Source organism: Necator americanus, chromosome II (assembly GCF_031761385.1).
Source record: "Necator americanus strain Aroian chromosome II, whole genome shotgun sequence".
NCBI lineage: Eukaryota > Metazoa > Nematoda > Chromadorea > Rhabditida > Ancylostomatidae > Necator > Necator americanus.
In genome coordinates this window covers 28,341,106-28,364,464 of record NC_087372.1, presented here as the reverse complement: position 1 = coordinate 28,364,464, position 23,359 = coordinate 28,341,106, and the positions used below count along the sequence as shown (strand labels likewise).

Sequence of the window (23,359 nt, the reverse complement as noted above, 5' to 3'; positions counted from 1 at the left end):
CATCTCAAAAATAAAGTTAATGGAACCTCTTTAAGTGGATGCACAGCTATTCTAGAAATTCGTTATAGAAAGGCTGATATAATCGGGTCAGGATGATCTGAGGCTCGGTCCAGCTGAGTAAGCGGCTGCGCCAGAAGGGATGTGGTGATTGGATCTGCGGAGGAATCGTTAGCACCACTCTTCGCTAGATGTAGCGACGGTCCCACCTCAATCCCTTTTACATGCTGGAAAAATTTCCTTTCAAGTTTCACTCCCTACATTTTCAGATAACTGTGCCAAAACTGGTCACAATACAAGAAATCACGACTTCCACTTCAAGAAACAAACCAAGACGTGATCCAAGAAAATACTGGGGATGAGGCTACGCTCAACGCTGAGAACAATTGTTTTAACTGGTTTCATCAGCATGCAACTCACTACGTTGTCATAATAAAATTTAGAAAGCCTTTCGGAACGAATTCTTTCACTATGTTTCTTTTTTTCTTGGTTTTGATCTGACTATCAATTTCGTGGTTTTTAATAGTTACATTCAACGACGGGTAATCAGAAACAAAAATGACAAGGCAATGCACACCACCCTAAAAAAGTTGTTAAAGTTATGATTCTTTCATTTCTCTCTGCTTGATGACTCATTGAAACATGTGTGCCATCCCAGTCCTGCCTATGTATGCAGCTCAGTTTTACTAGAAATGGAATGAGCTACGTACTTGAATTAAGTCCATCACGTGATGAAAAACGTTGTAGATAAACCGTTAATTTATTTCTGCACATAGCAGAAAAAACATATTGATGAACAAAAAATAGATACGCATAACGATGCCTCTGTAGGGGCATGTAGCTCCTCACAGAATCTATTTGCAAATTCGACCCTGTTCTGATAGAATGGATGTATGAAAACTTTTAGTCTTCCCCAACAGTCTGTTCTTCCTTTGTTCTGCCAAATCCTACTAACTGAATCCCATGTAGGAAAGTGCTGAAGGCAGCGTAGTCCCAATTTACGTAGTGTGGAAACCTCATGGATAATATAGAGTTCAGGATGTAGATGACGAATATGAGTGTGGTCTCGCTCTGTTCAGTTGAAAATCAACGCGGTCTCCTCAGCAGCGCTTTCAGGTACAACCAATTAATATGTTGTTGGGAGGACGGAGCGTGTACAAAATAGCGCGTTCTAACTCACCTCGTAGGAACAAACGTCGTTCCCATGCCAAATTTTTTGGGACGATTAGCGTAACTCCGCTCAGTTCCCTAATCGTCAGATTCATAATTTACACTCCGAACTGTATATTTTCCAAGGGGCTTCATTCGTCAAACTTGCCCTTAACTTAGCAAGGTTTTCAACAACAGCTGGGAGTTCCATCTCGCTAACAACTGTTACATCCTCGATTTTCTTTCCTAGAATTGTGAACTCAAAAGCAGTGACAATTTCGATGTGCATACAAACTAAAGCGATACTGTTCGTTACAAAGAAAATCTGAAGAGCCAAAACTCCATTGTAGAACCGCCGGTTTTCCTCCCTTACTGACAAGTCAAAAAAGTGAGTGTTAGTAAATCTATAACTGAAAAACTCGCATTAATCCAAAGACACGTTCTTTGGATTAATGCGAGTTTCCTAAACCAAACTAAGTGTAGTAAAGTCCACAACAATGCTGAGATTTTTCTTTACGTGTGTTTTCACGTGTGTAGCTTTTTCAATGTAGCTACTGTAATGCTCTTTCTTATTCTTTTTTTCTTTTTTTCCTTAACCTTTCTTTCTTAGGCTGAATGACTCCAAAATGAGTATTATATTGAGCTTCTGGAAAATGAACGAGTCTGAATACCAATAGGGAAACCGTTGTTTGGAGAAACTAACTGACGAAATCGGTAGTTCGAGAAAGATGTAATAGATGCTATATCGGCTATCCCGAGACAGTAGACGTGCTTATACTCCCAGCAACACAAGGCATCAATACAAAATGCAGCGAATGCAAAAACCATTTTTGTCCTTAATGTTCAAGAAAAGCAGAAGTTTTACTTGCGACATAATGCTTGAATTTGCTAGTTTTTATCAAATAAAAAGGTTTTTCCTGGTCTATGTTGTCTGCATTATTATTCGAAAATAATAAAGTTAAGTGCAAAAAAAAACACTTAAAATCAGGAAATCACAAGTGATATCCGTCGAAAGGTGTGCGGCTCACCGCTGAGCAGCGCAAGTCAGCCGTCACAGAGTTAAACATAAAATGAACTCTCAAGTTCCGCTTGCAACGAGTGAACAACTAGCAATTATCATTCACGGCGCGAGCGACAACTGCTAGTTGTTCACTCGTTGCAAACAATCGTTGCTGAATGGATCTGCATCGTATATCTGCACTGCTTCCTGCGCAAACAATTCACTGTTAGGCGCAACGAGATACAGGTGTTGGGGATTTTGGCGAGAATGACTGCACACACATTAGCTAATTTTTCCACTTTTTCGTTACTAATGTTGATTTCCCTCATTAATTCTTTACGTCACTATTCTAACCGGTCCAAACTACATGCTTGGAGCTGCGGCGCTCGAAGCGGCCTGGTGGAGCTAGAGGTTGAGATCGAGGTGAGGCCGTCGTGAGCTGCAGATGTGAGTGATACTAGCAACGTTCCCCTTCCAATCCTAACCGCTACGCTCTATTGCACCGCTTCGAGCGCAGCCGTTCACGCAACTTCTTCGAGCTTCATGCCTTTTTGACCCAACTATATCTCTGTTAACTTCAATATATTCCTTTCCAAGGTACAGTTTCCTTATGTTTCATTACTCTCGCTCTTTTCCACCAAGTTAAACAGATTGTGGTGTATATCGATTGTGAAAGACAAACGAAACACATCTTTTACAGACAAGAATAAGCGGTAAAAATTTCTACAGAATGTTATCAAGAATTTCGAACGGTCTGCTAGAACAGAAACTTTAATCTTGAAGTGACGGCATCAGCACATGATACCTCGACACGTCCTGGTGGTAGCGCAACACATGTGGTTATGCCGAGCAGAGGTAGTGCCAGAGCGCGCAATGCCACATAGATAGATGAGTGCTCCACTTCGATTCTACAGGTGGTGTAGTTAGGTCAGAACGACATGAAGCACGGACAGTTGCGTAAAAATCCTCGGTACTGCCACCCACCTCTGTCTCCACCGCTTCGAGCGCAGCCGCTTACGCAGCTCTCCTTGCTTCATTTCGTTTTGAAACGACTATATTGGCACAGCGATAGTATCGATTTTCACTAATAATTATTGTTATTCATTAGCCATTTACAAGCAGTGCTTACTAAATCTCGCGTAGCATTTAGTAAATATCACCTGCAAATAATAAATAACGAATAAATAGTATAGGAAAAAACAAGAACAAATAAGAACAAGAATCAAGAAAAACAAATAAAAACAAATACAGATAATGGACAGCATCAGGATAACAAGAAACAGATAGAATATAACGGATTTATAACAGTGGTAAGGAGCAAATTGAATGTATGGTCTATGTTGCACCTTTAAAAAAGTAGCATTGGGAAGTTAAACAATACATAGAAGTTCTGATCAATGGAAATTGATCTATGTAACATCAAACAGGAAATGAAAGCAAACAGCTGCATCTATGTTAAACATTAATCGAATACTAAAAGTGAAAGTTGCCTGACATATGCTAAGAGTACTTGTTCTCGACTTCTTCAAGTCGAAAATGACCACATCTGCGAACGGAACACTAGCTACACGTCCGAGAACAGCAGACAATATATGTCTTTACTCTACAAGCTGTGTCACTCGAGCTACTTATCCAGAGCACCTTCCCTTCATTGTTTTCATCTATAATAGATTTCTTTTACCACAGATAACAGTGTTAAGAGGAATTCTCAACTGCAATAGAAAGAGACCAGACCCGTCCTAAGTGTGAGTGGTACAACCCATCTTGAACGCTTCAGAATGAAAGATTCATCAACGTAATGACTGCAGCAGTGTACGCTTTAGAAGTGGTAGACCGGCGGTGGGGTAGCGAGCGATGCTGAAATTTGTGGTTTTAGGGAGAGTGAGTTCTACTGTTTTCTGTGTACCTACACTCGCTTCCCTCAACACTTCCTAATTTTCACTTCCCAGTTCTCTTCTTTAGTTCTCTTTCTGCCTTGCTCTTGTGTGTTTTCTATGCTATATTTTCCTTAATGTCTGGTCTTTTTGCTTTCTTTTTTTGTTGTGCATTCCTTCCTTATCGACGGATTCCGGGAAAGGCACCTTATGTTTTCTATGCTTCTGTCAAAGTGCAAGAACGAAGCGGAAATTGTTTTCGTCGGTTTTTAACTTTTTCTTTACGTGTCACCAATTTTCTATCATGTAGTCAAGCTGGATATGTGACAGAAAACAGGAAAAAAGATATCTGGTTGTATTCTTGGTTACTCTATATTTGAACGATAAAAATTTTACATCAAACGTATAACATCATTTGGAAGTCAGACTATTCCAGAACTAAAACAACAGCCGGATCTGAACAAAATCAATAAAGCTAGACGGCGAAATAACCGCAGTTCATCTGCAGGAGAGCGGCAACGACAGCTCTCGAGAATGTTCTTCGGTGTTCTAGTTGCGCTTAGTTGACAAGCCACTAAAGCAGAGACGGTGTACAGATTTCGTTCGGCGGCGATGAATTTCTGTCGTTTCTTTAATGTCGCTCTTCTCATCAGTCAGGCTTCGCTTCCGATATGCTGCTACTCCTTAATCAAGTTTATAACTACGTTGTTTATACTGAAGATATCTGTTTCTTCTATAAACTCGTGTTGTTTTCTTTCCAGCACTTTGCACTTTCCCTCCTTTCTTCAGAGTCGTCCCTAACATCAGTCTACCTTTACCTACGATATGCTCGTCAAGGGCTCATCAAGGTTCGCATTAGTAAGCTATTAGTACCTACCTCTATTAACAAGAAAATTCTAGCATGCCGCCCACAAACCAGACAGACACAAATCTATTGTGAGTCCATCAACAACTATCCACAAAATATCTATGTTATGAGGATTAGCCACCAGTGCAGGAACAGGAAACGGAGGAAATGTATGTCGAGTGGTGGTCTTGCGATAGCAGCAATGTATGGATGTACCGTGAGTGCATAAGACCCAAACAATGCCTGATATGCTCTTACCTAATGGAGCCTGATGAATCAGCAGTAAGCTGTACTAATTCATTATTTTCCTTAATATCCTTAATAATATCCTTGAAATCCTTAATATATACTGCACAACTATTTACAGATACTTTATTACCAATCAACGGCTCCGAAGGCTCAGAGGTGCAGAGCTCAGGATTCGCAGCTTTTGTTACTTTTAATACTTGAAAATATCGTTTATATAGTAATTCAACTTGGAATCAAGAGATGAAAATAGACATAAAAGAACTGGATATCTAACAGTATGACTACAGGGAAATTATTTTTACATATTGGAAAGACACTACAAGGTTATCGATAAATGTTGTAAAACGGTTTTATCTTCTTTCTACTAGCTATGGGTGCGATAGGGAGAAGCCGGACCCTCCTCAGGTGAATGGGATTTAGCTCATAGAGTGTAGCTCAAGTGAAGGGGATCCTCTCGCCCACCGTCCAAAATTGAAGGGGAGTAATTTCGCCAACCGTTTAAAAGTGTAAAGTGTAAAGGTCAGTTAATATTCGATAATCAAAATGCAGTAAGAAAAGTTAAGAGGACCAAGATGAACATCACTTTGATGAAATAATGAGTTTCGACATCTGTAAAATAGCAATGACAATGGGCAATGGACATCTATTAAATCTGCTTACTAATTGTAGGGGAGACGGATCCTAGGCAAGCAAGTTGAGTTGGGAAACACCGGCTTCAAGGGATTGTAAAAGACCTACGTGTCATCTGTCATTACGTACTGTTACTTTAGCTTTTAGCAGCGTTTTCGAACCACTGTCAGCAATTCAAAAATCAGAGGGACGCTTACCCTTACAAATCGAAAAAGCACCCCTACTTCTTCTGAAAGCTGTTACCACCGTCACTCAATACAAGTAGGGTGGCAATTAGAAACGCGTACAGGCTCACGTTGGAGGTCTCATCAAACACTATTCCACGATGGCCGTAACATCGTGGAATACTTCTTTCCACTAATTGTGATAATGTGATAAAATTGTGATGAAATCCCTGCTACTACTATCGCCTTGATTGTTGACTCATTCTCATTCGAAATTGGAAACGGGGCGTAGGTGATGTCGAGCCCCTAAAAAGCTCGCATCGGCCCCTACTGCATCGTCGCCACGCACGCGAACGTTACACTTGGGAGGACTAGACTGGCGAGGCAAGAGCAAATTTCCTAGACATGTTTGGTGTTCTTGTACCGCTTCTTCAGTTCCTGCCAGTCGATCCCTTTTCCAACTCCACCAGCATGTTGACAAATATAACTGTAGAGGTTACCCTTACTGCTTTTGCTGACATGCCCCTTCTAATAAGCCTGAGCAAGTTTCACTTTCTTTCCAAGCTAATCATTCCTAAAACAGAAAGAATACGGGCTGACTAACAGCTAACAATTTCGTGTAGCATGGATCCAGATTAGACTTGTTGTGCTCCTTTTTACCGTGAATAGCCAAGTCCAAACTGCTCTGGAAAAATTAGCAGCATCCGGACATTCAACGAAGAGGTGTATGTTCGAGATTCTCCCGCTTATCCTTGACTTGCCGCAGTTACGCTTCTTTCGTGGATATTCTAAAAACAAATGGAAATCATGTCGTTGAACTTCGTGAGTCACAGCAAGTCTCACATATTCATTGGTTCATTCGCTTTCTTATGCTTTCCATGTTTACCGTAAAAGAAGAATATTCTTCCATGACCCTCACATTTGGACTCCTCGTAGAATAGCTTCACTGCGTGGTTCTCCAGTTTCATTGAAGTTATTCTCCCGCTCTTCATTAAAGCAGATGTGGACTTGTCACATGTGTTTGTACAAGACTAGCAGCAGATGGGAGCCTTCACAGATTCAGCAAGGAGATACAGAGCAACGACCGCTGGAAAAAAAAACAGGAGAGCACCAATTGCAGCAGGCAGTAATAATGATAGCTTGATATTATAATGGAAGAATAGAAGAACAAGATAATTTAGAATATAGCTGAATACCAGTAGAGTAGAAAAGGCTTCCGTTTCGCCAGCTATTTGTAACGAGTTAGGGCGCGAAAGGGGAATCAATACATGAGTATGTGTTAGAAGCAAGTTAAGGAGATCGAGTTAAGAACAGACTAGACACTAACATGTTAGTGGATGTCCTAAAGTTACGTATATTATCTAGTTCATGATATTTATAAATCACATCTTTAATACTAATTAAGCGTTTGGAAATAGCCTGAATAATAATACTCTTATCATAGTTTAAAGTACTAAGTAGTTCAAGCATAATGTGTAGTCTGTCGATGAAATCAGAATAAAAACTACAGTTCATATATATTCGAAGAAGTTTTAGTATATATAATTGTGATTTAAGATAAACTAGAGATAAATGAATTACCATGACAGAATCTAGGAACGGAAAAATTAAATGTCTTGTTGTATTGTGTAGTGTACAAATAGTCATTATAACAGTAAATATGTAGCTCTAAAAAATAACATTCGTAATTACTATTGTTAGTTTTTTCTAACACTATTACATATTCTAGCGTCAAAACCTGGTAAATTACATCTAGAGTATTTATAAGGACTTCTTTAGTATTGTGTATACTTAGTGAATCATCCACATATCTAAAACCGATAAAAGTTAAAATTTGGTTTATAAACACTAGGAGCGTAAACGTACCCATAATACGAGAAAGTGTGGTCCGCAAGAAGTGGAATGTTGTTACTATTTTAAGATATACTTACGATTTGTTTAAATAATCTGTTACCTGCCTTATAGAAACTGTTGTCTAAGATGATTTCGAGCAGAGATATAGGGTCATATATATTATAATTTCTATGGTTAGGTTTATTTATGGTAGCAATGGAGTAGAATATTTTATATTTATAGATAGTAACAAATGTTCTACGAGCACTTTTAAAACATATTTTGATGACTTCTATGATCTTTTTGATAATAGCTGGTATGGGGAATGTTAGTGAACATGCTGGTAAAATCTGCAGAAAATAATTCGTCTATTAGATTTGTAGATGATATTTCATGAGATATATTTATGACTGATTTATTTATTTATGATTGAGAGACCAATAAGTGTTTAAGCAGTTTTTGTTGTTGTAGATAGCTTTGGTATAATTACAATAATTATTTCTAATTTTAAATTTGTTTTAAAGGAGGGAATATTCATTAATTCTATTGAGATAGGTTTAATACTGCTATTAGAGGCACCAGTGATGAATCTAAATTTAATAAATGATTTATGTAATTTTGGGATAGCATAAATAATTGGGGTAGTAAGGTCAATAATATTAGAGAGGGCTAGATTTTTTATATCTGATCTGCCTATCAACTATATCTAAAGGATTATCTTGTATTATTTTATAGTAAATGTTGGAAGCATTATTAAGTAAACACAACTCTTTTAGAATAGAATTATGGTAATATTTTCTTGTAAATAATGCCGCAATTGGAAGTATCTTTATCTAAGGTGTCTAAGGTATGATTATGCGAACCAATGGATGCTCTGAAGGGGAAGCTTGTAATTTTGTTGCTAGTACATTTTACCCATTCTCTGCTGCTCTGATAGCACATTGCACCTACGAATTTCAACGTATCCATGTCACTTTACGACAAATTCGTACAGTTATTTATGATTCCCATTTATTGAATGTGTACACATTTACACGTACATACATAGAGCATCACATTAAATAAATAAGGCTACATCTCTTTCTACACATAATTTCTTTCCGGCTCCCCAATGTTGCTATGCTTCAGTATACACTCAATTTCGAAGTTGGCCAGGGCATTGACTGTTTGTACTCTTTGCGTACGAAGGGGGCCTCTCGTCTTGCGTCCGAGATATCCAGCGTTGGCTTCCGTTTAGCCTGTTCTTCATTGCGTAAGTGTGCGCGCTGGACAAATACTTCAGAACATTTCTTTCCACACATTATTGAGTCAAACTCAAACTTCATGCAGTTTCCAAATAGGAGTCAGCGCTTGGGAACGGCCGACCGGAAGTACCTATGGACGACGACCCAGGCGGACATTGTTCTCGACCTCTTCAACATTTCCTGCAAAGGCCGTTTTGCGGAATTCCTTCACTTTGTTTTCCGCCAACTGCAAACCCATTTACGTCCCTTCGCTTTGAAGAGAAACTCGCGAGCTGGTACATATTTCTAAACATGTATCATTGGTTGCTGAACAGCAAGCGACGAAAATTATGTACAATAACCATTTCCATTCTTCGAAAAATATCTCTGTGGCGGTACTCTATATCCGCCGAGCTTTTTCCAACCCCATTCTCGTTCTCCACATCATCTCCCACTACTACATCAATCATCCCTTCATCTCTGTCGTTGCTGTAGGGTCTATCTCGCACGCATCCTAAAGGCATACTAAAGTTTGGTTAATAAAGATGGATAAAGAATAGGCTGTTAGATTTACCTACTCCTGCGTACAACAGAGCTGTATAGGCATGCACACAGCCAGCCCCACTTTTCACATCCATAGAACAAGTGCAAGCAAACGCATAGGGACGTGTTCTACACCACTCTCTGCGGTAGTGATTGTTATACTGGAAATAATTACTGAAATTCTCACCTTGAAATACTGATATTTGTTCTCAACACCTTGCTCGACGCATGGACAATACTGTTCTTCCACGCAGTATATGTCGTCATTGGCTCTCACTTCCCAGGTTCCACTACCAAATACGATGTGAAATTGTTGCTGCCCACAGTATTTGTTGACAGCCAACATGTGCGCCTTGTGCCTAATACGTTTGGAGCTTTTATCTTCCTTCTTCTAGTCCTCTTTTCTTCTAACTGATATAAAGTGTCTTCGAGAGGACGGGAATGTGTTGCACAATATTCCAACCATGATCTCACTTACTTTTCCCAGTTCGGAAATGCGCTGAGCAGCTGGAGAAGCCTGTCGTCTCTGACATTTGCCTTACCCTCTAGCAGTTCATGTTTCAACGTTTTATGGAAACGTTCATGTTGACACAAGACCCCACCTGCCCAAAAGCTGCTTACTGGTTCACTTTATTGGTCCTGTGAAAGAAATTAGCGGGTTCCCAATAATCAATTGATCAGGGAATACAATATAATCACTTATAATGTATTTTAGATGCACAAGACGAGTACAGCTTCTTTATTCTCACAAATGTACTTCAGCATCGACGTGTTTTCGCCACGAACACGTCCCTTTTACGGATGAGGCAGATGTCTCTCGTCTTGTTGAGAAGCGGCTCGAGGAGGTCACGCTGAAAGAGCAATAATTTTTTTTTGCAAATCTAGCTTGCAGTAATTTAAAGTTAAAGATATCACACATTGTTCGTTTCGCGTTGGCGTTCCTCTTCGTCGCCTGCGCACATACCATAAGCATAAGAGCCGCTTGGTTCAAGATGTTTGAAACACCCTGTTGAAACCATTTCAGCACGTGTTCGTGTCACCCGTCAAGTAATCTGTGTGGAAAGAAGGCAGAAGATTTCTCACTTGCTCAAACATTATATCGGCCTCTATACCTCAATCATTCTGTAAAATTGTGGAGGGTGAAAAATTGTGAAAACTCAATCCGCTAAAAATACATCACCTGCAAAGGAGGAAGCATGCAGCTGGCACAGCTCAATCCCTTTCATCCGCTACAATTACAGTGGTCAACCTTAGCAAGTAGGACGTTAGGTTGAACGCATCGTCCACCCATAACGCCCTCTGTCCGTACATCTGTAGCCAGTTTCTTTTTTGTTAGACTAATGACGACTAAATGTATTTTGTATGATGCAAACTACAGATTTGTCTCTTGATGTTATTTACCCAGCATGAATACATTTCAGCTGGCGTCTCGTGCTGGCCTGTAGAACTGGACGCCATCAGATCGCGAGTTGGCATCAACTGAATTGACACCGTGTCCAGAGTATGAAGTCTTCCTGGATCTCCCCAACACTTCGATGCGATATTTCTAAATATCACTTTTGTCGATATTTTCTAAATGCTACAACTGTATAGTGTGATGCACTTTATATCCTGTGTCGTAATGAAATACAAGTGATACGCGAGCCTCCTCTTACTTGTATGTTTATTTCTTTCTTTGTACACTTGTCGGACGGTGAGACCATCCCTTCACAGCGAGGCTATGTGCGGCTCCGCATTCTAACCTAGCCTCAGTTGAGATAGGCGGGCTTCATATCCGAAATGGTTGAGATAGTGCTCAACTGTCACATCAACAACCCTCTCTGTCACCTAAAATGTGTCTGCTTTTACAAGAATTAATAAAGTGAATAATCTATTGTTAGTATTAAAAAATGCAGCGCGCCACAGACTTCCTCCTTTTCTCTGAAAACGAAGCTGACCGTAAGAAGCAGTATCAACACAAATGGGTGACTTTGGTGTGACCCGTAGTCCTTGTTCTTGCTACAAAGTGGCATATCACACCCGTTTCCTCCGAGGCTAGCTTCCAGCTCATGAAGGAAAGCCATTCGAAAAAAAAGTCTCATCAATATGCGGACTGTCACACTACTCCAACCTGAGACTTGCAGTTCGGAAAGTGATTGCCTCTACCACGAACTCCTTTGCGTCCTCGGCATGCTGTTGATGGGCATGCTCAGCAAGCTCACAGTGACTCTGCATATGCAAGTTTAGTAGAGTCAGAGACGATCATCAATAAAAATGTGAACGACAAATATTAAACGGTCAAAACCAAAATCATGAAAGCTAAGGACTATCGATGGACGCACTCTGACGCTCTCTCAGAAGATGGGACACGATAGCTCGTCAGCTCCTTTTCTGAGCCTTAAATCCCGCAATTTTATCTTGCAAATATCCATGAACGTCAACAAGATGCCGTTCCATTCTACTTTTAGCTGCGCCGCATACTGGCAACACTAGAACCACTTGAACACAAAAGAAAGCAAGAAGTACTTTTTTTTTAATTCTACTGCGAGTGACATTACGTAGTACGGAAACGTTTGGAGAGGCAAGAAAATTGTCCGACTAACTTGGATAATAACTTGCTTGCAGGCTAACATGTTCTAATTATTTTTCAGATGGCGGGAGAGATATAAAAAAGACCTTCTTTTAACACCACCAGCCATAAGGTATACCTTGTTGTATTGAGGGGTCAACAAGCATTCGCGTGGACACACCTATTGGCTCATGCACATTATTAGGAAGAGTATAGTTTTTGTAGTTCTCCTTAAAAACTTCTGAGTTCAACGGGATCTCAGCTTACATATGAGTTTCATTAGGCCACTACTGCATTGGGGGAGACGTCACAGTGCATCAAGCACTCCCCTCCAGAGCATCCAATTATTCGCATGATCATACAAATGCGACAACAAAGGATGACAGACGGAGGACAAAGGACCTACCTCTTCTCTCGAGGCGGTGCGGTGGAGCATAGCGGTTAGGAGCGTATTGGTATCCTTGCTGGCACTACCAATCGCTGCAGTTCATCATGGTCCCATCTCTATCCAACAGCTGCCTCCACCGCGCCGTTTCGAGCGCGTACGCAGATGCATCGTGCTTCACGTCGTTGCGACCCGACTATACAATATTGCATGTAATCGCATACGTTGGAAGAGTTGATGCACGTTTGGAGAAAAACCATGAAAAAAGCGTGTATGCAGACGAACACAAGCAGCATACTAGAGATAAATAAATGGACACATAGACCGGAAAGTCCACGTCAAATAAAACTTGCCTGACAAGCGCAGGACGTTTTGAAAAACGCTGAACTCGAAGTCAAAAATATTATTTTGTAAACTCGTAGGTGCCTGCGCAGTGAGCAGCTACGCATGCACCTACGACACGTAGGTCCTTGCAATGTGTTGCTTGCCTCCGCAATCATAATGTTCGAAAAGGCAGATAGCACGTGTATTTGCGTACACCACACTTATTTTACGTGCCAGACGTTACGCAATTTTCTGCACGTTTCTTCTACTTTTGCGCTATGGCTGCTCACCTTGTTTTGGGATCTGAGGCCGTGTACCACCTATAGAGGCCTTTTCCTGGATTGTTTGTGACTTAGTCGCTTACAGTTACTTAGATTGTTTACGTGTGTACTTTCATTTCCCGTGGAGTGTATGTATGCTATTTTTGAAGTGTCTAGTTGTTGGTAGCTTGTATATGTGCATGTTACGGTTTAGTAACAGAAGGAACATTTCTAGAGCCACATATTGAGAATGCCCGTTGCTGCTGTTGGCGGCGTTCCCGGTGGACATGGTCAACAACCGACATGCTTCCAAAAGGTTTTATAACATCTCAAACATTTAACCGTCTTCAATTTCAGATTTTCTTCGGTTTACTTTAGATCTAGACCCTTGATATCTGTTTTAGGGTGTTTTTATTCAATTTGTTTTTAGATACGTCTGGGTTTCATGATGGGATGCATGATTGGAGGTGCAACCGGAGTGCTTATAGGGGGCTTTTCCGCACTTCGAATGGGGTTGCGGGGAAAAGAGCTACTTATTCAGGTAATTCCACACTTTTCACGAGCTTTCTTCCTCTTTTCCCTTTTTTTTCTTACCAATTAATGGCGAATGATGTCCGAAGTAGGCCGATAGCTTGTATTAATGTTTTTCCCCCATCTTATTATTTTTCTAGGAGGAAAATTAGTGGATAAAAGGGAACTCCTTCTTCTAAGGTACAGGATAGGTGTTTTTGTTAGAAACCTTGTTAAGTTAGCCATGGACACTTTTCTTAAGTGTGTTTTGAAGTGATCGCCAACCTTTAGCTGAAATTAGATGGGGTAGTCCGACAATGAAAGTTAAGTTCATAGACGACTTTATTCCACTTGGGAAGTGTACAGTCTGTGTCGGACTGTTTTATACAAAGTGTTTCATTTTTAAACAATGTAATCTCATCAGGGATTTTTGTGCTTCAGTGTTTTCAGTTATGAGAATACTCTTGCTACTTTAAGATTATGAGGGGTATTTCAGTAGTTCTACCTCTAAAGATCTAACCAGAGGGTGGAATAATTCCAAATATTGTTAGACGGTTATAGTTTAGCCGGTAATACTCAACTAACTTCCGCGAAAAGTACCACACTGTGAGGATTCTCGACTACATGACAACGCAGTTCTGTCACTTCCTATTTTTGGTGTCTAATATCCGGAAATTGTTTGCACTATTCCTGGTCTATTTCCACAGTTCCATGAGAGAACCTCTTAGCTTCTGCTTTATCTCTTTCATGGGATCAGGAGAGGTTCTTTACAGCTTGCACAAGAAAAATGTGGGGTAAAATGTCGTTGGGGCCACTCTAACGCACCCAAATCGAACTGCTACCCTAGGGTATTAGGTGCGATTACCCAAGGCGATTTATGGCGGGAACTTCCACTGCTCCAGTACTGTACCTGCACCCAGGGTGCGAAAAAGGTCATGGAGCATAACAGGTGCAAAGACGTCCATAGAACACGTTAACCGTTCTCGTCGTTAAACCATTCCATTTGCATAATGGGTGGCTTTAACTTCCTGACTCCTCGCGACTTCACTCAGATTACTGATTGCCACTTGGGCGGAGCTTTCACCGAAGTCGAAGGAGGAATTGGGCGAGTGGCTCGCTGATCGTGGACTGCCGTAGAAGGAGCGACTTTGCCCCTCTTTGTTCCTTCAATCGTGTACATTCGAAATCAAAACTAAAATTCTGTAGCGTAACTACTTCAGATCTTTGCTTTCGTCCATGATTGTCACAAAGTATTAACGCATTCAAACCCATTTTTTAGACCGGCAAGATAGTGGCACAATCAGGCGGTTCTTTTGGAATCTTTATGTCGGTTGCACAGGGCCTTCGGTGTTGATATGTGAGCTTCTCGGAGTTATTGCTTCATATCCTATTGGTTTCGTTTTGCTTTACCTTACATTTGTAGTTGCCGCTTTATTTCTAGTTCCACAGAATATTTTGAAACCTAGGACTTCACTATTTGTGGATCTCAACAGTTTTCCTTGAAAACCACTTTTTTCAGATTATCTCGGTTGCCTGAAGCTTCGATATTTTTATTGTATTACTCACATTTAATGCTGTTTGTTCAAAGTGTATGTTTAGACATTGTAGGTTTTGTTGAGTTTGATTAAATGAATTACTTTTTATAGGACTATAAAAACTTACTTTAGAGTGTTTAGTCTTTTGTTTCTTATACATGCGATTACTGATTAGAAACGTTTACTTTTCTTCTTTTTTTGTAATCTGGAGTGGGAACCTCACCCACTTCACCGAAAAACTTGTCATGTGATGTAAGAAGTCACTGCCTTGCTATAGTTTTGTTTAGTTGAGGGGCTTGAACTCAGTATATCGGCAGTTTTTAAATAAAGGATGTTGTTATTAGGAAGCCCATTGTATTTTCTTCAGTAGGAAGGGAATTTTCAGTGTTTTTGATCAAATAAGGTGAGTTAAGTTAAGAGTTAAGCGTACGATGGGATTTTTCCAACAGATTGGTAGCTAGTAGTCGTAGGAGACCTTTTGCAAATGACCACCTATTTCAAAATCCTTAACAACCCTACATAGACTTTTCTTTTCAATATTTCTGAAGTATCACCTCGACGAGGGGTGTAGCATGCGGAGATGTTTAGGCATCGTCCTGCTTAGCCATGCTCTTAAAGTCCACATTTTTTAATACTCATATTTTGGTGTTTGTTCAGGCCGAAGTGCAGCAAAGTTCAGCTCCTCAGCAATCGTTTAGCAACTCCGAGCATTACATAGAACAGTCAGTATTCGTTTCGGCGTAACGTGATATTTCAGAAATATTGGAAAGAAAAGTCTATGTAGGGTTATTAAAAATTTTGAAATAGGTAGTCATCTGCAAGAGTTCTGGACGGAATTGAACAAAATGATTTTACAGCGATTCTGACAAACCAGCATAATAGGCCTCTAGTTGACACGTCTTTTTACAAAACGCAGAAGCCAGGCTGCAGTGGAACCCTCTACATCAAACCCAGCATAAATCCAATCCACTTCGAATTCGATTTGCTTGTTCTTTCAGTACAGAAGTGAAAATGATTATTCGCTCTGCTGAAATTCCTTGCCACTTTTGTTGCAGTTGCTTGTAATCAAAATGTTCTCAATTTTCTTTAACGAACTGATCCCACTGACATGCTGAACTTTGACCCTCCTTACTGAACTACCAGATTATTTTAGAATGTAGAATATTGTCGAAGTCTTGCTTCCGTATACATCAGAAATCTGCTGTGTGTGATTTGTTGATTACAATTTTGCGGACTTTCGTTAAATTTTCGTCATTTGTTCTTTATGCATATTCTGCAGTGCCATCTCTAGGTAGGCGGCAGTATTAAAACAATTTAATAAAATAACAGTATAGCGATTCTTAGTGTGCCGTAGATAACACCGCCCAGCTTCTCAGGGGTCCCGCCTTGCAGACGTGAACTTTTCAGTATAATGAAGTTAAGTTGATGTGGTCATATTCATTTTAGCGAAATGAGGACTAAGGGATTTGTCCATGATGTGAGACCATCAGACGACACTACTCCTCTCGCGCTATTTCAAATCGTTATGAGAACTTAGCATGATTTCTACATTGTATTTGAAGGTTCTTATGGTCGGGTCAAAACGACATGGAGGATCCTGAGTTGCAGCGGGTGTGCTCGAAGTGGTGCGGCGGAGCGCAGCGGTTAGGATCGATTAGGGACCCTTGTCAACACCAATCGGTGCAGTTTATTTCAGATTGTGATTCTTTCCGCAGCTGGATTCTTAAATTGATGAGAATTTTAGAAAGAGAGCATAGAGCAAGCAGCGATAAACCGACGTACCCATGTATAGATTATTTCACGGAGCCATTGAAATCTCATCTACTATTTCCAGGGAAGCGAGCCAAAATTCGGCTCGATCAAAATGATAGTTGGTAATTCGATCTAGCTCAAAGTGTGTCTTGAACGGCTTTTTTTAATCTCTTAACATAGACATTAGACTCGGTCGTATTCCAAGTTTCGAGAAACGTTAAGAACAACAGAATGCAGACGTTCTGGAAGGGATTGCGGGAGAAAAGGATTGAAAGCAAGAAACAAGTAAGGAGCAAGCAGCAAAAGCGATTACGATAGAACAATATTCACAAATTCCTCATAACGAAGAAATGTGTAACTGAAATGAGAACAGAGGAAAAACAGAAAATGGCTGAGTTCAGGATCTTAATAGGGCAGGTCACATAAAATCGGAGTGCGAAAGAAACCGGGATGGGGGGGAGAAGAGAGAACGATCCATCACTACTGTAGTCGACCTGCACTTTCACGCGCAAAAAATGTGTATAGAACACAAAGATTTAAGTGACAAATGATTTTCCTATTTGAAAAACAAAACATTCGAGAAGGGGATAGTCCGTCAATCGAAAGGACATAGCTGGAAGTGAATAGCTGAGTTTGTCGGGGCCCGAAAACCTAGGTGTTAATGTTCGAGGACCCATGAGGCTAACGCTACTAAAAAAAGGAGGTTAGAACCATAACTGACAAATGTAGTTGGAGGGGCGGGGGAAGCACTCAAACGTGCCCTTATTTCCCGACGCTCTTGACTTACTTTTTTCTCTTAGTAACTTTAGTTTACATGTCATAGATTCTCTAAGACCAATGCTTAGGCCTTGGGACCCTGACTGATTTGATGAGTGCCCCTCCCCCCCCCCCCCCAACTGCATTATACCCAACCATAACTACTAGTGGTTTAAAGGCATCACCCCACGAATCTGAGGTGGTGCAGATTTCAGGTGGAGTATTCGTATACGGGATAGTAGATTATGGAGAGGGGGGTGATTTCGTCCATTTCTTCCTAATTGCCGTAAAAAGCGGCCCGTAAGATGCGGCGCGTGCAGAAGGCTCCAGTCGAACTCCTTGTAGAAAATAGTGCGCCAGAACGAATGAAGCCGTATCTTCCGGACCGTTTTATACGGCAATTAGGAAGAAATGGACGGAATCACCCCCCTCTCCATAATCTACGATCCCGTATACGAATACTCCACCTGAAATCCGTACCATCTCAGATTCGTGGAGTGATGCCTTTAACTTTATCAAACCCTTTAAGCAGCTGTACTAGAAGTGAATAGTTAGGTCATATCATGTATAACGAATAAAAGAGAACCGAAAAATTTTTGCATAGAACTTTTATGTGCACATTGACCTGTATTCGTAAGGTTGTGGCCTTAAAGAGTGCCTTCGAATCAAGTGCTTTATGCATTATGAAGGTTGTTGGGTTACGAAATCCCTTAATGGGATGATTCGCAGTTCTGTCTTCCTTTTTCGCCTAGTATCTTTAGCCTACATGTCATTTATCCTCGAAGACTACTCTTTAGGTTTTAGGGATCCGAATGATTTAGCCGTTCACTTCCAGTGATGAACTGTCGATTGATGAACTATTGCTTTTCTCGAACGGGAAAGGCAGGAAAACATCTGACAGTTAAGGACGGCCTTCGTACTCCATGAACTTTCTTTGCATGTTTTAATAGAAGTCGACAAGAGCAGCGTTGAGTGCTCCCTACTAGCCACTTAGAGGAGCGGATGCTGCGCCTTCACATTAGTTCTCTCACTTGCTTTTTTTCCATTTTATGTAGCGCCATACATGGGTTCCGTTTCGCAGCACGGATTGGCATGAAGAGAAAGGAGAGAAATAGGAGTTAATCGACGAACAATTGCTTTCTCGCTAAAACTCCAGTTACATGGAGAAAAGTACGCATACATTCGCATTATCAATCTCGACGTCCCTAAAGTAAAAAGGTCGAATCCCAGAGACCGACGGTTTCAAAACACATTTTTCGACACGGTTTCAAAGCAGAACATTTGAACAATAAACGTTCAAAATCCCGTTTATTCGAAGTTATTACAACATGCTGTTATTTGAGTTGGATAAATGAGCTTCAGCGGAAGACGTACCTTTGTTGTATACGCTGCAATCTAATGAAGATTTATTCGCCTACAAACGACACCTTCGTGCGACAGAAATATGTACGGTTAGGCTCGTTTCAGCCCTGCAAGTGTTTCCGCAACAAATGGGTAGGACCCATAGCGAAGTGTACCGAGTTTGTGTCAGCGACAATGGGAATATTGCCGCTGGTAAATTCCTACTGTAGCTCTCTCTCACGGGCAGCTAGTACTGGCGGCTCTGAACAACTTGCGCTCCGTTTCTATTCCATCATCCCTTTTCTTGCGCCTCAATTTCGAGTTGCATTTCGCGCTTATTTCGTACTTGAGAATGAATACGGTTGTGATGTGATTTGAAACAGATTGTCTATTATCATAGGAGGATTAAACTGATTATTGAAGCACAGCGTGGCCTATACAGTTGTAGAATCGTGTCGTAGATTTTCTAACAGAAGGGTGGGAACACAATGTAGAAGTAGAAGCATAGTTATAGAGAAAAGCAAATACGCATGCACAAGCTGGTAAAACTGATAGGGATAGATAGCGTGCTAAAATTTTGCTGGTGTTTGTGTGTTTTATATAAGTAATCTTTGTAGGAATTGCACTACTACTAGTATCTGTGATGTGCTTTGCCTCCACTATAGTGCGGCAAAGCGTAGTTGGTATTCTGTTGTATTCTGTTGATATATTATTCTATTGATGCATGATATTTCCTCAACGGTACCTGCGTTTGTACTTTCTTTTCTATCGCCAACTCGGAAAAGATAAAGGATTAGTGGTTCACCTTACAGGTAATACTAGGAAGTAAATTAGTGCATTTCAGAAGAACACTCTTTTTTTTCCTAGAAAACACTGAGAAACAACTTAGACGATTGGGCTTTTGTTGCTGAACCGCAAAAGAGTTTTGTTAATCCTTCAATCCCAACATTGATTCCCTGAGATTCCCCGATATACTAGCTTTTGCGGTAATATTGTGTGGACATAGCTTTTGCGTCATATGTTTATTTGTGAGTCTAGGAGTGGGTTACTTGTTTTCATATTTACTCGGAAAGTTATTTCCGGCGTTTTGTCAGCAGGCTAACGGAAAACAAACAGTAAACAAACAACAGACAATGATCAGCAGCTGATCAATTAAACCACGCATATTTTTACACAGGCAGTCAATCCATCGGATCCAGTTATGCAACAAAGACTCCATTTCGTCAAAGTAGAATGAATTTTGTGAGTACGGAGTAAGCTAGAACGTTGAAAATGATGGTCTCTGAGGACTTAGATAATTCCAGAAATTAATTCAACTTTGAAAGAATACTGCCCATTATCATGCCCAAAGAATAGAAGCAGGGACTATTCCGTTTGAGTTATCCCACCTTCAAAAGTGGTGATCAGCACACAAAGCAAGAATGAAGAAGACTTAGTCTAGAAACAAAGTTGATGATCCTTTTTAAAAATTGCTCTACAAATTATATGTGAAATAGTTGTTTATTATGGAAATGTCCGAACATTAGAGAGCAGAATAGGGGCGAAAGCAATGAAAAAGGCTCTTTTAATAAGGCTTTAATCACAGAAATCAAGACATGTTGAACGCGTCCAGTTGTGGATATTGGTATGTGAAGAACGAGCTTAGGAAACGCAAATCTGTAGCTGACGCAACATTCTCATTAACCCTATTCAAATAAGTATTAGGCTTGTGCGAAAATAATACGCGTTTTTCGTTGCCTTCACGAAAAATTTCTTTCCGGTTATACTTATCTTTAATGTTAGAAACCCATAAAAAAACTACTACTATTAAAAAATAGAGTAGTAGGGCATTTCGTTGTGGTGATTAGTGCTGCAGTGATTTTGAACGAGAATCAGTATTTGGTCAGTGCCAGGTCTCAGAAGGTAGTATGTGGAGGTAAGATTTTCACCAAATCTTCTTCTACGAGTTCAAGGTGGGCAGGCCTGCAGCGAAGACAGCTCGGAATATCGAAGCTGCTTGGAGTGAGGGAAGCACCACCGAGTCCACGGGACGTCGTTGGTTCCAAAGGTTTCGTTGTGGCGAAAAGAGTCTCCAAGATAAGAAAGGTCGCGATCGCTCTTTTGAAGTTGACGACCACTTGCTCTAGGCAATCGTCGAAGATGATCCGCTTGAAACAACAGGAGAGGTTGGCCAAGGACTAGGCATTCAACAGTCGTCCACCATTTGGAAAGAAATTGGAATGGTGAAAAAGTTGAAGTGGGTGCCGCATGAACTGAGCGAGACTCCAAGAAAACATTGTTTTGAGATCTGCTCAACGCTTCTCTTAAGCAACAAGAACCATCCATTTCTCGATCGTATTGTTACGTGCAATGAGAAATGGATCCTTTGCGGCAACAGGAAGCATCCTTCTCAACTGATGGACAAGGACGAAGCTCCCAAGCACTTCCTGAAACCGAAAATGCATCCGAAGAAGACCATGACTGTGATTGTGTGGTGGTGTGCTGCAGGCAATCCACTACAGCCTCATGAAACCTGGTGAGACCACCACCGCGAAGAAATACTGCAGAAAACCGGACAAATGCACCGGGAACTCCTACTTCCCGTCGTTAGTGAGTAGGAATAAAAAAAATAGAAAAAAAGAAAGAAAACGGCAATGAAATTCTCTTACACAACAATGCACGGCAATACATTTCAAAGGTGACGTCACTGAAATTGAACGATTTAGACTACAGGACTCTGTCTCACCCACAATATTCGCCAGACTTTTCGCCAACCGACAACCATTTTTCAAACACCTGGACAGCTGCCCAAGGGGTAAAATCTTCCAAAACCAAGGTGATGCCGAAAATGACTTCCGGAGGTTTGTGGACTCCAAAGGCTCGGATTTTTATGCAGCGGGAATAACCAAACTTGTATCTCGTTGGCAAAGATGAGTGAACTGTAATATTTTTCATTTAGATTGATAAGGTTAATTTTGAGGCGAGTTATAGCGTTTCGAAGTGAATGTTTGAAAACGCGCATTATTTTTGCACCTACCTAGTCTCATTCCTTTTTTAAGGAGAAACGGGCATTTTTCATAATCTGATTCCTAATCTTCCTAGCACAGTTATTATGAATGCGAGAAGCTGCTGTTCTGTTGCATTTTCGCTGCACGAAATTGGACAATAATTACAAATATGTAGATAGGTAGTTATTCTTTCAGAGAGATTTTCTTTAGATTTTCTCTTTTCTTTCTTTCTTTCTTTGGACCTACATACGTTCCTCAGACAGAAACTGCTTCCTTTTTACGAAATTCTATTAAATACATTGTAATGAATGCAAACGAATTAATTTATAGGGCTACTGATGTCGATCCATACACATTTTGTATGTCGAATAGTTCGTTATCCTCATTGTCCGAATCGGAACACGATAAATGAACTAATGCTTCGAGTTTCTTTTCGCTGTCTCACGCAACGTTTGTAAAGATCGAAATCAAAAAAGTTGCTTTTTCGTTTGCGATGGTTCAACTTGACAAAAGGCATTTTGTCCGATACATAAATATGCTTTGGTCTCCTCAAGAATTTTTGAATGGGACAGTATGTAGCCTGCATCAGAGATGGTTATAGCTTGTCTTCCTTCCTTTTTTTGTTTGAGCGATTATTTTTGTGTGAGTGGCAACACTCGTACTCATGGTAGAGTAAATACAAACAGTACATAGTTGATGTCTTTTCAGCTTCAATTTCTTTTCCTGTACATTTTTTTTTGTTAAGGAACTCACAGCCCTAAAATCATTGATGACCCTTTCAGATGTTTTTTCCTGATCTTCCTAGGATTTCTACTTTTCGTATCCCTTCGACATTCTGACCACGAGAGAGGATGGAAATTCAGCTTCAACAACGTTACTTCTGCTGATCAAATCCCTAAATCACGTGTGCCCATCACTCCCATCTGTCTCATTACGCAGCTCATTGACCTTGGATTTTTGTTTTTGTTCAAGACATGTGTCTGAACGTTCGATTTCTTCAGTCTGATTGATCTCGGTGAGAAGTGATCTTTGGATGAATTCCGATTCTATTAGAGGTTTTCGCAGTAACGAACAAATGATTTTGATATCATCGAGTATGTAGTGATAAAAGAATTTTTCTGGAGGTGAACCGGTGATTCGACTACCGGGTCTGAGTGATTTACGTGATGTCGAAGGCGTCTTCAATACAACTCTCTATTATTTTCTTTAAAAGAGTCTGTCGAAATTGAAACTAATGAAGTTACTGAACTTACTTTAGTGAATTTACTTCAATTTGTCCTATTTGATTTTTTTTAATCTCTACTTTTTCTATTTTAATTATTTACTTTAGTCATTGGGTGGAGTGAAGTAGAAAAAGTAAAGAAAAAATTGGAGGACGTTCGTTAACTTAGTTCGAAATTGAAGCCTGTGTTGTTCAATTCTTCAGTATGTAGCAGCTTAAGGTTGGGAAAT

At 40.3% G+C, this 23,359-nt stretch overlaps 6 protein-coding genes across 11 annotated transcripts; 3 read left to right on the top strand and 3 right to left on the bottom strand.

The window, feature by feature from the left end:
- Nucleotides 1-62: 62 nt before the first annotated feature.
- RB195_019751 (uncharacterized protein) lies at nucleotides 63-3,183 on the bottom strand (the record flags this gene model as incomplete). 2 transcript variants are annotated; one of them, XM_064187755.1, is made up of 3 exons in its annotated part: nucleotides 63-224; nucleotides 2,952-3,054; nucleotides 3,131-3,183. In XM_064187755.1, the coding sequence occupies 3 exons, from the start codon at nucleotides 3,181-3,183 to the stop codon at nucleotides 63-65; spliced, it is 318 nt and encodes a 105-aa protein (XP_064043636.1). The 2 variants fall into 2 exon arrangements, with proteins under 2 accessions (XP_064043636.1, XP_064043637.1); XM_064187756.1 differs by lacking the exon at nucleotides 63-224 and having other exon boundaries at nucleotides 2,904-3,054.
- Nucleotides 3,184-3,643: 460 nt separating this feature from the next.
- RB195_019750 (uncharacterized protein) lies at nucleotides 3,644-5,360 on the top strand (the record flags this gene model as incomplete). 2 transcript variants are annotated; one of them, XM_064187754.1, is made up of 5 exons in its annotated part: nucleotides 3,644-3,716; nucleotides 4,810-4,868; nucleotides 4,921-4,956; nucleotides 5,018-5,149; nucleotides 5,235-5,360. In XM_064187754.1, 5 exons carry the CDS (start codon nucleotides 3,644-3,646, stop codon nucleotides 5,358-5,360), a joined length of 426 nt encoding a protein of 141 aa, XP_064043634.1. The 2 variants fall into 2 exon arrangements, with proteins under 2 accessions (XP_064043634.1, XP_064043635.1); XM_064187753.1 differs by lacking the exons at nucleotides 3,644-3,716; nucleotides 4,810-4,868; nucleotides 4,921-4,956 and having other exon boundaries at nucleotides 5,036-5,149.
- A 3,507-nt stretch (nucleotides 5,361-8,867) lies between these two features.
- RB195_019749 (uncharacterized protein) lies at nucleotides 8,868-10,917 on the bottom strand (the record flags this gene model as incomplete). Of its 3 annotated transcripts, XM_064187751.1 has the most annotated exons (7): nucleotides 9,666-9,670; nucleotides 9,726-9,868; nucleotides 9,988-10,111; nucleotides 10,279-10,360; nucleotides 10,427-10,515; nucleotides 10,749-10,856; nucleotides 10,911-10,917. In XM_064187751.1, the coding sequence occupies 7 exons, from the start codon at nucleotides 10,915-10,917 to the stop codon at nucleotides 9,666-9,668; spliced, it is 558 nt and encodes a 185-aa protein (XP_064043631.1). The 3 variants fall into 3 exon arrangements, with proteins under 3 accessions (XP_064043633.1, XP_064043632.1, XP_064043631.1); XM_064187752.1 differs by lacking the exons at nucleotides 9,666-9,670; nucleotides 9,726-9,868; nucleotides 9,988-10,111; ... (2 more) ...; nucleotides 10,749-10,856; nucleotides 10,911-10,917 and adding exons at nucleotides 8,868-9,008; nucleotides 9,222-9,272; nucleotides 9,329-9,480; nucleotides 9,541-9,604; XM_064187750.1 differs by lacking the exons at nucleotides 9,666-9,670; nucleotides 9,988-10,111; nucleotides 10,279-10,360; ... (1 more) ...; nucleotides 10,749-10,856; nucleotides 10,911-10,917 and adding exons at nucleotides 9,195-9,272; nucleotides 9,329-9,480; nucleotides 9,541-9,638 and having other exon boundaries at nucleotides 9,697-9,776.
- On the bottom strand, nucleotides 10,722-11,723 carry RB195_019748 (uncharacterized protein; the record flags this gene model as incomplete). Its single annotated transcript, XM_064187749.1, has 3 exons — nucleotides 10,722-10,820; nucleotides 10,911-11,055; nucleotides 11,620-11,723. 3 exons carry the CDS (start codon nucleotides 11,721-11,723, stop codon nucleotides 10,722-10,724), a joined length of 348 nt encoding a protein of 115 aa, XP_064043630.1.
- A 1,553-nt stretch (nucleotides 11,724-13,276) lies between these two features.
- Nucleotides 13,277-15,108, top strand: RB195_019747 (uncharacterized protein; the record flags this gene model as incomplete). Of its 2 annotated transcripts, XM_064187748.1 has the most annotated exons (5): nucleotides 13,277-13,342; nucleotides 13,457-13,567; nucleotides 14,816-14,843; nucleotides 14,876-14,893; nucleotides 15,056-15,108. In XM_064187748.1, the coding sequence occupies 5 exons, from the start codon at nucleotides 13,277-13,279 to the stop codon at nucleotides 15,106-15,108; spliced, it is 276 nt and encodes a 91-aa protein (XP_064043628.1). The 2 variants fall into 2 exon arrangements, with proteins under 2 accessions (XP_064043628.1, XP_064043629.1); XM_064187747.1 differs by having other exon boundaries at nucleotides 13,330-13,342; nucleotides 14,816-14,893.
- Nucleotides 15,109-15,677: 569 nt separating this feature from the next.
- On the top strand, nucleotides 15,678-22,319 carry RB195_019746 (uncharacterized protein; the record flags this gene model as incomplete). Its single annotated transcript, XM_064187746.1, has 5 exons — nucleotides 15,678-15,793; nucleotides 16,634-16,751; nucleotides 21,047-21,156; nucleotides 21,229-21,435; nucleotides 22,238-22,319. The coding sequence occupies 5 exons, from the start codon at nucleotides 15,678-15,680 to the stop codon at nucleotides 22,317-22,319; spliced, it is 633 nt and encodes a 210-aa protein (XP_064043627.1).
- Between the last annotated feature and the right edge of the window lie 1,040 nt (nucleotides 22,320-23,359).